This window comes from Prionailurus bengalensis, chromosome A1 (genome assembly GCF_016509475.1).
Source record: "Prionailurus bengalensis isolate Pbe53 chromosome A1, Fcat_Pben_1.1_paternal_pri, whole genome shotgun sequence".
In the NCBI taxonomy this organism is placed as follows: Eukaryota; Metazoa; Chordata; class Mammalia; order Carnivora; family Felidae; genus Prionailurus; species Prionailurus bengalensis.
Window position 1 is genome coordinate 5,753,979 of NC_057343.1, and position 14,984 is coordinate 5,768,962.

Consider the following 14,984-nt stretch of genomic DNA (forward strand, 5'->3'; position numbering starts at 1 on the left):
ATAACCCAGAATCCTCCATCAAAGACAGTGTGTGGAACATACGTGAACCTGATAATATTGTAATCCCAAAGACTCTCTTTTGTGTCAATACTCACAGAACGTACATAGAAACTTCCAAGACATTACTTTTAAAGGTACGCTCTTGGTTCTAGCAAGCAATTCTTTATAATTTTTAGCAGTTTTATCACATTAACAAGTTTAAAAGACCATCCGAAGGGTTACCAAGTAAAACAAAAATGAAAAAAAAAAAACCCAACTCCCTTGGAATTCATACCATAAAATATTTATTCGTAAGTGAAAGGATTCCCCTGCCTTTGTTATTAAAAAATTTTGAGCATCTTCGTGGATACCGATTGCCAACAATGGTTTTATATCATTCAGTCATGAGAGAGAGAGAGAGAGCGAGAGAGAACAGAGAGCTGAGCAAAAAATAGGGTAGACAGAAAATGGATGGATAATTGGATATATAAACTATCGATATAAATATAAATGTGTGAAAGACCATACCTTACAAATGGTTTGTTTAATTGCAAATCTTGGTTGTGCCAGCAGATGGAAATACAATTGCACCTACTTAAACTTACTTCTTTTAAGCAAACAGTACAGATTCACTTGAATTTCATAACTCAGAACATTAGTAATGAATACAGTGCTTGTTGAGGACTACAAGAGAGAGGAAAACAAAAACTAACTGTGAGGGAAGAAAGGCAAGATCTCTTTGAAAAGCTTTTCTCTTGACTCAGTAGTCCCCCCCCACCCCCGCCTGAAAAATAAGCCATTCTGATAACAAGAGTTATGAAAAGCCTCATGATTTGCAAAGTATGTTGTATTTGTGGTTTAAATTTCATCCCAAGTCTCAGATTATGGCTGAGAAGTTATACTAAGTATCGTTGTAAAGCATTTCTTTGAATTTTTATAGGAAAACAAGAAAATGTTTTATCAGATCTAGGCAGAAATGCTGATCTTCATTTATAACAGTAATTACCCGCACCCGGTACCATATAGACATGGGGATCCGAAAACCGAATAGAACAAAATGCCAAGCCATACCACACAGTAAAATTCCAACTCACTTGGAGAAGTAGCAGGTGGTAACTTATGATTTCAATGTAAACACATCTAATTACGTCTTCTCAGATGTCACTATAAAGTCAGAAAATTAGATGATACGATCAGGAATGAGATGAACGGTTGTATTACTACACCACCCGCTACTTAAAAGATTGAAATAGTCCCAGAGTTCTGAAATCTCATTAGTTAAGTAACTATACAATTTCTTTCAGTCTCTTTTTAATGTAGAAAATCACTTTGTAATAAGATCTCTACACAAGGTAAAAAAGCACAAAATAGACCAAAAAAAAAAAAAAAGCACAAAAATAGACAAAATATATCTATCTTTTTACAATGAAATTAAGATGTGCCTGTGAAACACTGAGATCAAGGACCCAGCTCAGGGAGTTCGAACTGGATCTCCTTTTATAATAATTCTGTCTTTACATCTTCCCCTGAACCTTGGATGCTTATAAAACTCTTACCCAGGTAAAAGGGAGGGAACAGGTATTCCGATCTTGGACAGTAAGAAACAAAAAAGAAATAATCGCAAGGATACAATAGAAACCCTCAGGCTGTCCGTTCACAAAATCCTTCCGGCAGTCGTACCTCAAGGGCCTTTACGGCCTCAAGTGTCTGTCACACAACCACGGGCAACAACACGGGCATCTCCAGATGATGCTTTTTTTCCCCCCGTCATAAATCAATCACGCACCAGGACGAAACCACATCCAGAAAGGCTAACGTGGAAAGAGACGTTTTCATAGGGCTGGGGGCAAACGAAGCCATCCAAGAGAATCGAGCCGTCCACACCAGCCACACGGGCGGACTTCCACTTAGAGAATTCTTCCCGCATCCCCGGCTTCCCTGTGGCTCCTGACCCGTGCAGGAACCCGGCGGGCACCCCGAGCTACACGGTCACAGCTGGGTACATCTTCTGCTCGCTGTTGGTGTGGGGGAAGGGGGCTTGGATCTTCCGGTAGCCCGTCTGCAGGCTGTCCAGGAAGGGGGGCACAGGAGTCATAGGCCCCGAGTCGTGCTGCACCGCGTACCCCACATAGGGGGGGTGCAGGAACTGCCCTTGATGGGGCACGATCTGGGTGGCCTGCTGACAGTTCAGCACGGAGAAATTTGTGGGCATGTTGACATACACGTTGTTCATGGTCCCCTCGGGCAAGCAACAGTTGGTCTGTGACCTCGTTGGGGGCGCCCGGGCCCCCGAGTTGGCACTGGAGCTGGAGCTGGCAGCCGTGCTGGACTGGCGGGAGGACGACCCTCGCGAGGTGCTGGCACTGGGGATCATGGGGATGGTCTCCATCAGGCGGCTCCCTCCGGGGGCGCGGCTCTGCTGGGGCTCCTGCTTTGGCCGGAGACACCTGCAGCAACACGCTGCCACCAGTGACCCCAAGATGATGAAGGCGACGAAGACGGACCCAACGATGAGGAACGGTACGTAGATGGGGACTGAAGGATAAAAAAACGGATCATCGTTTACTGTAAGAACGCAGTAAAAGATCAGCGCTTGGAGTAAGTGTGCCACGCCCATACCCGGAACCGAAGGACCCAGGCTGGGCCAGTCTCTACTTTCTAGCGGCCCACAGGATGCCTGGCCCCTCATCAAGTACGCAGGGAGGGCGGTAGGGCCCTGTAGGCGGACCGGCCCCCAAAGCAAAACTGTTAACGTTCACAGCTGAGGCTCACCAACTGCAACACTGAGACGAATGTCCAATTTAGCAAAAATATGAATTGAATGTTTTGAGACTTCTAAAATTCCTACAGTAACTGAACTGCCTGAACTCAAGTCTGCCCTAACAGATACTTGTCGGATCTGCATAGAAATGAATTAAATTTCTGGGGGTGGCTCAGTCAGTTGAGTGTCTGACTTCAGCTCAGGTCATGATCCTGTAGGGTTTGTGAGTTCGAGCCCTGCGTCGGGCTCTGTGCTGATGGCTCGGAGGGTCTCCCACTCTCTCACTCTGCCCCTCCCCTGCTCGCACTCTGTCTCTCTCTCTCTCAAAAATAAACATTAAAAAAAAAAGTTTTTTAATATTTTTAAAAAAGAAATAAATTATTTGAGTGGTTCCCCCCCCCCCACACACACCCCGGAAGCTATGTTCTTTGCAGACTTCTCTTGCCATTCTTGAGCTGTTATTTTTTTCACAGGCAAGTAAATCAAAAACTTGGGTCTAGCCACAGCCGTTTCCAAATCTGTAACACAAGGCACAGGGGTCATCAAAGAAGGGTAAAAAAAGAACGAAAAACAAAATACAAAAAACCACCACACACACTTGCCTCGCTGAGGGCTGGTCCTTGGGCCGTGGCCACCCCCCCCCCCCCCGTGGGCAGTGGATGGTGGAAAGGTGACGTGACTCGCAATAAAGGGAAGCTATTCCAGCCACGTGCAGGTCAGCATGAAACAAGGTACCGAACAGAACAAATGTTGGGAGCAACAGGACATCTGTTCCAGGGAGAAGGGCAGCCCCCATGATCAAGAAGGGACCCAGGCAGGGCCAGGGTGGCTGGAGTAGGGCAGTTACACCCGCAGTTAACAACACTGGGTTCTGTATGAAGAACTCCAGGGAAAGCCTGCAGACCGTGGAGCAGCGTGCGTCGTATTTAACGAGGAAGGTTTCTTCTGAAAAATAACGTACAAGCGGAAAATAAAAAGCCTTCCTCAAGTTGGCAGCGAGTTCCATTTTTACACTGTTGTACTGAGAACAATCTTTTGGAAGCTCTGGGGATGGCACTCCAGGACTCTCAGAAGCTAGACGCAGGCTGCCAGGCACGGAGAATCGGGAGACAGGAGGCTGCACGGTGCTTCAGAGCCACTTTGGGATTCTACCCCGTGTCACCGAGAATCTGTTTTCTGATGGGCTCCTGCCTGTCGCCTTGGCTTTTCGATTGGAAACTACATAAGGACAGGGACTAGGGCTCGCTGGTCTCGGCAAAGCCTAGAGCACAGGGGTGCAGGGCAGCACTTGGGAAGAAGCCCAGCTCTGAGACTCCTCAAGTCAGTGTTATTAGAAGACACTGCCACACGGAGTCCTGGAGGAATAATGCCTTGTTAAGTAAAACATACTCTATAGGTAGGTCCCAAAGGCTGACCTCTGAAGACTTCCTAAACCTTCAGTGCTGAACACTGTATTAATGTCGCGCCCCGGCAGCAGGTAGAAACACTTGCTACAGAGTTTGCAGCGCAGAGGGTTTTCAGATGAGGGTGCTGTTCTAACAGCATGATCTCTTCAGCCCAGCTATGAAGGACCAGAGCAGTGGACGCTGGGCTTTTCCGTATGCACGTTAGAATTATCTCATTCTCTAAATTAGGGTACCAGCCCTAAATGGGTTATTGGGATGTAAACAAATAAAAGCAGAAAAAAAAAAAAATACTCCAGACATCACAGCAGAAACTAGCTGAGTTCAGTGTAAGTCCACAGAATGAGTTTTGGGGAGAAAGAATTGTTTTCCTTCCAGGATTTTTCATGGGGGTGTAAATAACCACACAGAGGTAAAGAACGCAGTGCTCCCATAAACCCTGGGCATAGCCTGATTAGGCATGTTGACCGTTTTGACTGCAGAAGAGAAGTCAGGGGAACAGAATGTTTAGGAAAAAGGATTTAAAAGAGTGAAGGAGGCGTCCACCTCACAAGAAGCTAGCCGCCTTCTGGTCTGTCCAAAGTCAACCCAACTTTTTTTTCTAAACTTTTTTTTTAATGTTTGCTTATTTTTGAGAGAGAGAGAGACAGAGCGCAAGCTGGGGCAGAGACAGAGGGAGACACGGAATCCAAAGCAGGCTCCAGGCTCTGAGCTGTCAGCACAGAGCCCGATGCGGGGCTGGAACCCAGAAAGTGTGAGATCATGACCTGGGACGAAGTCGGATGCTTAACCGACTGAGCCCCCCGGGCGCCCCTCAACCCAACTTTTTAGAGATCACTCATGAGCCCAACTTAGCAGATACATCAAGGCAGCAGTTCCGTCTTTGGCTCGTTTCTCAAGGGTTTCTTCCCCAGTCACACGCCCTGCAACAGTGAGCTGGAGCTTTAAGATGGCACCTTTTCTCGAACTACCCTCCGTTCTCCGCTCTTCAGATTCAAGGCAGCGGGACAAGAGGAGTAGCTTGCTAATAAAACGCTTGACTGCAAAGGGAACAGCACTGAAGAGAGCTGCCTCTTACCAGGCCCAGGAGACGGTTCTGGAAACACAGGTGCCACTCAGTGCCAAACAAAGCTCAGGTAGCTTAAACCCCGGCTCAGGGCGCTGCTAAAAAGTCCTCAACATAACCAACTGCAGAAAAGGGAGGAGACGTCCATTCTGTGTTTGCCATCTGACCTCCACCTCTACCCTGGTGCTAAATCCTCCCTCCGGTTCGTGGGCGGAGACCCTCAAGGGAGGTGGTCTGGAAGGTTTCTGAAGAATGGAGGAAGTGGAACTCATCAAATTCGTTTGTGGATGTGTGCTCTCTCTTCGGCAACTTGAAAAAAAACTATTCATTTGAAAAAAACAAAGCCACGAAGAGCAAGCTTGGGCACGGTTTTAATATCACAGCTACTAAGTCTGACGTGGTAAAGAGAACTGTCCAGAAACCAGAGAGGCCCGGGCCGTGCAGCCAAGTGTTCCAGAGGATTAGAATTCCCCGGTCTGTTAAAGTGCATCACCCACAGGAAAGCCCTGAGGAGCTGCCTGCCTTCTGCGGAGCCTCTACGGACGAAGGGCCCTCGCCAAACCTCTCGCTGCGGTCGCGCCCTCACCGTTTCCCGGGGTCCCACCAAGACACTCACTCTTACTAGAAGTTAGACCTATGGAGACAGGGGGCATGGGGGAGGGTTTCAGAGGTCCCCGGCCAGGAAGAATGCGTGGCCGTCTGCGCCCCACGCTGCCTTATGTTTGTGGTTTGCTTCTGAAAATCCAAGCCAAGCTGTTCTTTAGGGGGCAGATAGGGAAACTGAGGCTCAGGGCAGTGAAGCTTAGCACAAGTTAAGAGCTGCTCCAGGATGCAGACCCCCCCCCCCGCCCCCCGCCCCCTCCTGGTCCAAGCCCTTTTCTGAAATTCCATCGCCCCTAACTCCTCTCGGGTCTCCGGGCTCCCGGGCCCGTGCCGCGCGGGCAAAGCCAACCTTCCTCCCCTCTCGCGCTCCGACCCGCCCGCCCTACCTGCCGAGCCGTCTGGGCCGTCTTTGTCCGCCCGGCCAGGCTCGCCGGCGCCCTGCTGGCGGTCGTTGTCGCAGCCGCCCTGGTCCAGGCGCGCCTCGGCGCTGGAGCAGCAGTAGCGCAGCGCACAGCTGCCGCAGCAGATGGTGGCGTCGCCGCCGTCGAAGCGCTCGGGGCACTGGAAGCCGATGCGCCAGACGCCCTGCGCGTCCAGCCAGCCGTGGCAGTACTCGCCGCTGGCCCGCGCCCCCGCCGCCAGGAGCGCGGCCAGCAGCAGCTGCAGGAGCGAAGCGGCGTTCCGAGGGGAAGCGGCGGGCGAGCGGCGTCCGCCCCACATGGCACCACCCTGCGCGCGGGCGGCGAGGCTCCAGACGGCGCAGAGCTGTCTCCGGGAAGTCGCGGCCCCGACGACCAGGCTCCCGGTGCTGCGGCGGCCGGGACTGGGACGCCTGCCGCGGCGCTCCCCGAGCGGGCCTCTCGTCCTCTGCCGCGACGTCCAGGCGCCGACGACGCCGGGCTGCTGGGGCAGGGGTCCTAAGCCATCCCTCCCTCGGCCGGGGCGGGAGGCCGCTCGCCGGTCCCCGGGCGCGCTGCCTTGAGAGCGAGCCCTCGCTGATGGAACGCTCTGGGCGCAGAGTCAGAGGGGCCCCGGAGCCGCCGGCCCGCAGCCCCCGGAGGCTTCACCCGCGACGGGAGCCTCCGCACGCATCCCCGAGGGGACGCTCACTCCCGCCGCCGACCTGAAGCCAGGTCGTTGCCGCGGAGGTTCGGCCTCGTGGTCCCGCGCGCAAGTCGGGAAGCGGCTCCGCTCCTTTACTGCCCTCTCGGGCGGCGAGAAGGGGCCCAGAAAGGTGGCAGCGCGCGCAGGGCTCCGGGCAGCAAGTGCAGCGGCCGGCCGCGCTCAGGCTCCCCAGCCCCGAACTCGGTCCGCATGGCTCCGGCCGCGCCGCCCGGGCAGCGCTGCCCTCCGCGGGGCGGACGGCCGATCCTCCCGGCGCACGCCGGCGTCCAGGACGTGGGCGACGGTCCGGCGCGCCCCCGCCGCGGTCCCGGGAGCCTGCCTGGCTGGCGGCGGCGGCCGCGGCTGCTGCTGGGCGCGGGTCCAGGCGGGCGGCTCGCCCCCGGCTCCCCCGCTCCGCCTCTCCCGCTGCAGCTCGCTCCCACGGGCGCCCGGCAGCCTCCGTCCAGCTCTCCCTCTCCCGCTGGGCGCCGCTTCCCTCGGGAGGGGCGCGCACCGATGGGAGCCTCCCACGGAAGTTTCGGTCCTCCGGGCTACGGAAGAAGCCGAGGGCGGCAGCCGCCCGCACGCTCCCGGCGCCCGGCACCAAGCCAGCTCCGACTGGGCTCGCCGCGGCGCTGCACGGCGTTCTTATTAGGGGCCGGCGGCTCCCCGGGCGCGCATGCGCGCTAGCGCGGGCTTCCCTCCTCCCGGGTACGCCCCGAGACGCCCGGAGCCCTTCACCTTCCGACGCCGGTGGGGCGGCGGGCCGCGCGGGAAGGAACGCAGCTCAAACAAACTGGGCCTTGCTAACGCAGGAACAGCAGTAACCGTAATAAAAGCAAACTGCACTTGCTTATTGAAGATCCTCGTCCTTCCATCCGATTCTCAAGACTTCCCTCGCGAAGGATTATAATCACTTCCCATTTTACAGAGGGTGAAGTTGCCGCTCAGATTAAGTGTCCGTCTCAGCTTCCAGCAGCTCGCGTCCTGGCCACGGCTGGTCACGGGCCACAAGCGTGGACGTGTGTGTGAAAGCGTTCGCATGCCTGGGGCTGCGCCTGGTGGGCTCCAGGCCTCCACCAGGTGGAATGAAGAGACTTCGGTGAAAGCATTATAAATTTGGCCAGTGTCTAGATGATCTGTGTCGAATTTTTTCTTTCCATATTTGGGCGTGGCGATTTACTGGATTTAAGCAGAAAGGTGCCTCTGTTCAACATTTGGCCTTACGGGTGCAGACAGCTGCAGTGAAGAGGAAAACAAGGTTCAGACAGACCAGAAATGCGGCTTTGATGAAGGAGAAATTAATAGCTTCTCCCTTGCGGAAGCTAAAACAACAGGTGCTGATGCTATTAAAGCAGCAGTGATTATTTTTAAAAGAACTAGTGACCCTTCCGACACGGTCTGCAAGTCGGCGGACCTGGTATCTAGGCCCAGCCCTACCAGTAAAGAATGACTGCATTTTCTTGGCCTCAGTTTCTTCGTCTTTAAAGTGGACCATGGGATACGATAACCACTAAGGTCCCTTTCAAGTAGGCGACTGTAGAACACAAGGCAATTTCATTCACGGCAAAGACACTGCTGTTCAAACAATCATGGGGCACTTGTGAATGCCTGCTAAAGGCACAGATTCAGACATGGTTGACATCCTTCCACTCTCCCCAACAAAATCAAATGAAAGGAAAATACCTACCCTCTTCTCCCCCGCCCCCCCCATCCCAAAGAACACCTCATTCTTTTCACTAAGCCTCTCTCCAAGCATTGCGCTTAAAAATCCATTGTTTTGGGGGAGTTATTTTTAGCTTCATAAAATTATGTATTTTTTAAGTTTATTTATTTTGAGACAGAATCCCAAACAGGCCCCTCGCTGTCAGCAGAGCCCCCCACAAGGGGCTCGAACTCACCAACCCAGTGAGATCATGACCTGAGCCAAAACCGAGACCCTGTCGTTTCATCAACCGAGCCACCCAGGCACCCCTAAAATTATGTATTTTAAATGCACCAGCCACCAACTCTTTTTAACCTAATATGTTAACAAAATTTCAACGTGAAATTATTCATTCAACAAAATCACGCTAAAGTCTTCCGGTAAGTGTATGGTCCTCTGTGTTGGGTACTGGGGATGCGTCAGGAAGCCAGACATCATGGACGTTTCCTTCAAACAGAGCTCAAAGTCTCTGGGGTAAAACAAATTGGACAAAGAGACAAAGAGTTGAATAGGCAAAGATAATATGATAAAAGCTATGACTGGTGGTGTACAGGTTAAGCACATAACCTGAAGGTCAGGAAGGAGGGAAGGTCAAAAAAATCCAGCCCAAGTTCTGGCCCAACTACAAAGCCTGCCCAGCACACTGCTCGTCCCCACAGTGCCTCCTGCAGAGGGCTCCGGGACTAACTGTGAGCTCTATACCAATCACCGGGTGCTTAGGTATCATTGTTTTCCGATGGGACCATAAACTGATTTGGGGGGTGTTCAGAGGGTTAATACTTTACCTTTTTATTCCCCCTTTGGAAAAAATGAATACAAAAGAACTGTACATTTCTCCAGACAGTCCCTATCCCACACCCTTCTTCCACTATCCATTAATCCTCCAAAAATTCTGAGAACTTGTCAGAGTTTATTTATGACGAGAGCGACGTTGCCCATTTCCACATTGCGATTGATTTGGTGACAGGGTAGGGCCACAGTTTCAACGCAATACGTTTTTCTCAAACAGTTCACAATTTAGTCACCGGCAAACCTAGAAATGCAGAGCTTTGAACAAATGCGTTGTCTTTTCTATTGTTGTGTTCCTTTATTCTTTGAAAATTAAGGAGAGGCCCATTTCATAGTTACTTTATGTGGTGGTTGATTGACTTCAAGGCTCACATCCTTAAAACGTTCTGTTCATTCCTCTGGCTTGTTTCTAGTTTTTCTTTGCGTCTCTAGTATGTCGTATTGAAATTTTATAAGATGAGTTGTCAAATACTTTTTGAGCTTCTCTATGGGAGGTGCTACTGGGGGATGTTAAGTTGGCCTTGTTCCCTTCCATGAGAAATAAAAAGAAATTCCCTCACTGTCCTTAACAGACAGCCTACACGAATTTTACTACTCTCTTCTGAGAAACCATGGCTAGAAATCATAACATATAGGTAGTAGTAATAGTAATTTATTATAATCAAAACTAAATGTCAGGCAGTCTGCCAAAGTATATTTAAACACATATGAAAGAGTGCCCTCTTCTCTTTCAAAAAGCTTAATTCTATAGACACTTGCTGGGGAAGTATATTTTCAGATAATTTTGTCTTTCGGTCTGTGCCTGTGTATATGAATAAAATGCAGTTGATTCAAATACAGATTTCTGACATATCTTCAGTATGTCAGTAAGTACAAGTAGAAAGTCATATAACTAAAGAAATGATTACTTATACCTCTGCTAACTGGAGTTGATACAAATCGTATGGAGGTAATCATATTTCATTTGGCTAGCAGTTCTAAACGCTGCAAAATCTGCAGAGTTTTTCTGCAAGTTTCAGCAAGAGCAGAATTTTCTTGCCATCTGTACACCAGTCAGCAGTCTGTTTAGGAAGAATGGCTTTCACTGGGTTCATTCATTTTTTTTTCCCTCCTCTTTTATAAATAGGAGTAGTATTGAAAATTCACATTTGGTTGACCAGAAGTTCTTTTAAGTTGAAAGTGTTTGTGTGAACAAATGAGACCTCAAACCCAAACAAATATGCTAATTTATGTTGCTTTTAATTTTGCCTTGTGGTTACCTAACCTCATCTGAAAATAAAAATGGTCTTAAGGTTTTGAAAACAAACATCTCTCTTGTTGCTTTTAAATTTCTCATCTTTCATCCTCCTCTTTTTCCTTGTAATTGATATACTGACTCTCAGAAAAGTAATTTCCATATTTTAAATTCTTTTTTTTTTCCTCATCTGTCATTGACTTTAAACATTTGACATGCTTCTCTCCTTCCCCCATCCTCACCCCTAACTCCAGGGTTTTAATGAACCATTTTTCCGTTGATTTTGGTATTTACTACTGATATCTTTTCTTTTTGGAAATACAGAGTTACAAGCCATCCAGGACTTCTTCCAACAATGCTGGAATATCTGAAAGGGTGGCCTAAACAAAATCAACCTGGCATCCAAAGCCTACAGCAAATATCTGCAAATCATGTAACTGATAAGAGCCTAGTATCCAGAGTGTACATATTCAAATCAACAACAGCCAAGTGGCCCAGTTCAAAATCAGGCAAAGGGCTTGAACAGACGTTTTCTCCCACAACCAACAAACGCACGAAGAGATACTCAATATCATTAGTCATTAGGGACATGCACATCAAAATCACAGTGAGATACCATGTCGTACCCGCTAGGATGGCAATAATAAAAATAATAATAATCAGGAAATAACAAGGATTAGAGAGAATGTAGAGAAATGGGAACCTTTGCATCCTACTAGTAGGAATATAAAATGGTGCAACCACAGTGCAAGGCAGTTTGACAGTTACTCAAAAAGTTAGACATAGAGTTACCATGTGACCCTGCAATTCCATTCCTATGTATATATATCCAAAAGAAGTGAAAGCATATGTCCCTGTATGTATTTGTACATAAATGCTCATGGCAGCAATATTCGTAATAGCCAACAAGTGGAAACAAGCCAACGTCCATCAACTGGTGAACAGGTAAACAGCTTGTGGTATATCCATGTGATTGGAATATTATTAAGTCACAAAAGGTAGAAAGAACTGATCCGTGCTACAACATGAATGAATCTTGAAAGTATTATGCTAAGTGAAAGAAGCCAGACAGAAAAGGTACATATTGCATGACTCCATTTATAGGAAATGTCCAGAAGAGGCAAATCCAGAGACACAGAAAGAAGATGAGTGGTTGCCAGGGGCTACGGGGGAGGGAAGAAGGAGAGTGACTGGCTTAATGGGTATGGGGTTTCCTGTAAGGGTGAAAATGTTCCAGAACTAGATGTGAGCGATAGTTGCGCAACATCGTGAGTGCGCTCAACGTCACTAATGGTAAAAGTTACGTTATGTGTATTTTACCACAGTAAGAATCCAGAACTGAAAGAAAAAGCCTGTGCCCACGAAACTAGCTATCTGCCCATGACGTCACATGAAGGCTCTGAAGCAGGTTCACCAGTTTTAAGTCTCTGTTCTCTTAGAAATGAATAGTGCTGAAAGATAATCAGTTAAGGAGTCCTGTGACACAGCCGGGTACTTCTGAGTAGAATTCTGAGCCCCTAGGTTAATGTTGCAGATCCTTTGTTAGAGACTAACTTATATCCCCATCCACGTTCATAGGCTGAAGCCCTCATCCCCAGTGTGACTGTCTTTAGAGACGGGGCCTTTAGGCCCTGATAATAGGGCCTAGGACCTGATGATAAGAGACAGGGCCTTTAGGGAGATGATAAAAGGTCACAGGAGAATGGGCCCTAATCCAATAGGACTGGTACTGGTGTCCTTATGAAAAAAGGAAGAGACCCCAGGGATGGGTGTGCACAGAGGCATGACTGTGTGAAGACACGGCAAGAAGGCGGCCATCTGCAAGCCGAGGAGAGAGGCCTTGGGTCAAAAACAATCTCGCCAGCGCTCGATCTCAAACTTCCAGCCTCCAGAACTGTGAGAAATACTTTTCTGTCGTTTCAGCCTCCCGGTCTGTGCTATTTTGTTGAGGCAGGAGAGCAGACTGGCGTACCGTGTTCTGCCCAGTCCCTTCAGCCTAGAACACCAGGAATGCCCTAAGACAACCGCGAGGGCCTCCTGAAAACGCAAGGCAGCTTGGGTCCGAGCTCTACCTACGGACCAGAGAGGAATGACTTGAGGTGACAGGGATACGCCCTAAAAACAGTGTGAGAAAACCGCAGGTCCCTCTAGAATAAGACACAGTAAATGCGTGCTGATTCAAAATGGTAGGAAGATAGAGTCCGACTCTTCGCCAAAGCGGATTATCACACAGATCCGGTTTCAGTTTACCCCCAGAACCCTTTATTTGTGTCCCTACTGATGTAACTGGAATTATGGTTCCTTTGGTCTTCCTTTCTAGGCCGTGAATCCTTGAAGGCAGAAGTCAAATCGTACTCACCTTTGAGTTCCCACCGTGGTGGCTGTGGAGTAGGCTCAGTCTACCCAGTCAACAAACGTTTACTGAGCGTGTGTGTGCCAGGCACAAAAATACTCGATATTGAACTGAAGCGTTAATTGTAAGGAATTTTAAACCTTACCTAAATAGTAAAGGCGTCCTGAGTATAGAAACTTGGATATGAAGTATCTGGGAAGATTAGGCTAAAGAGAAGTGGTGCTCAGGTGAAAATCCTGGCGCAGTGAGTTCAGAGGGAGAGAATTCCCAGCCAGAGACTCGCGTGGCCTCACCTACGCAGACCTTTATTCGAGACTTAAGGTGAGAGACATTTTGCAAGGAGAGAAGATGCAAGAAAGGGGCAAGCTGTGCTTGGATGTCACCACGTGAAAATCGACACGTAAGCCGCCCACGGGGTTGGTGCCAGCAGTCTTCACGGGTGGCAAGAGTAGCTCCGTTGTGCCGCCGTCGGTGGTCTTGACGTTGCCTCAGTGCCAGGTCTGGTTGGGGCAGTGACGGCCCCAGCACCTGCTGCAGACGCGAGGGGCATCGCTTCTGTCCTCTGCGTCTGAGAGCCAGCGGTGGCAGGAGGAAACTGCGCCAGCCTCGGGGTCACCAGAAGAACGAGTTTGAGAAGGGGACGCTCTGCGGGGGGATTCTCACAACTAAGAATAATCTCTGGGTCCGGTGCGGCTCCTCCCTGCAGAGCAAGAGAGGGTGAAGAAACGTCTAATCTCGTTCTGTAGCCCGGAATTCTGTCGTTTCATGTCCAGGCTAAGAAACTAGATTCCTTGAATATAATTTCCTATTATTTATGAAAATAATTCAGGAGGCACTTTGGATCACAGGTTCCTTGGGATTGCACGTTATTAAGATCATCGTTTTTATGACCGGGTCATAGGAGGAAAAAAAAAGCCCATTTATCCTGGGTGTTTAGATTTGATGTAAATAGGAATTTCCTTCATCAAAGCTGCTTCACCGGTCTCCTGGTAAAAACATAAAAAGATAAAAGGACCACTGTGCTGCTTATTTTAGCAGAAACGGAATGATGGAATTCACAGCGCAGCCTCCCGGTAATTATCCTTGTCCAAAGACTTTAACTTTTCTAAACCAAGCCCTCCCCCGTTTTATGGCTTCGACCTTCTTTTTGTACCTTTTGAATTCATAAGAGATTTTCTTTGGCTTTTGCAAGAAGTCAATCTCTCAGGAAACAATTGAATTAAACTTCCTATTTGTTTAAAAGTCCTTGGGTAGTGGCTCACATCTGCATTTCCTCAAAATGTCTCCATTGGAAGAATCAAGAAAGAATGTTCTGCATTGTGTAGTATTCAAATGAGCAGAAAAATGTGTAATGAGTTCCATATCCTACAAACGTTAAGGTCCTGATAACACCTTAAGACTTGTTAAGTATTTCAGACCATTTCACAGCCTTACAAAACTCAAACATTTCTTGCTGGATATTGTAAGTTCTTATGTAATGTAACAGGTGCCTGGAGAGTCTCCAGTTTACTAGCTTTCATTTCTTAATTAGAAAGAAAGTGTTGTTTCCCTTTTAATGTTTTCATATTAGAAAATATACTTGAAAAAAAAAATATATATATATATATACTTGAATAGCTATAAGACCAAAGCCCAATCAGTTAATAACTACTATTTATTGAGCGTCTGGTATTGAGTGTCAAATATTGTGCTAAATTCTTCAATATCATTATAGTGTCTCTTCTAATGAATGTGTTATTAATAAGCTAAAAAAGGTTTAAATTCATCCACTTTTTTAAAATGTCCTAATGAGTTAAAAAAAGAAAGCCTGTGCAGAATGTCATCCAATTAATTTAATACAAGCATCGTTAGTATTCCTTTCCCAGCTTTTATTTTCAATGAACCAGTTTCTAACGTTACACACGAGACGAAATGTCTTAGAAAAAATGCACAAATCGCTGGCATTCTTAATTTGTTACCAATTTCCGTTTTGGCGCACGGTGGTTAG

The 14,984-nt window shown here is 48.4% G+C and overlaps 1 protein-coding gene across 1 annotated transcript; it reads right to left on the minus strand.

Moving 5' to 3' along the window:
• Window positions 1-267: 267 nt before the first annotated feature.
• Window positions 268-6,647, minus strand: SHISA2 (shisa family member 2). Its single transcript, XM_043575493.1, has 2 exons — window positions 6,199-6,647; window positions 268-2,514 (listed from the first exon to the last, which is right to left on the minus strand). The coding sequence occupies exons 1-2, from the start codon at window positions 6,530-6,532 to the stop codon at window positions 1,961-1,963; spliced, it is 888 nt and encodes a 295-aa protein (XP_043431428.1). The 5' UTR covers window positions 6,533-6,647; the 3' UTR covers window positions 268-1,960.
• Window positions 6,648-14,984: the final 8,337 nt, after the last annotated feature.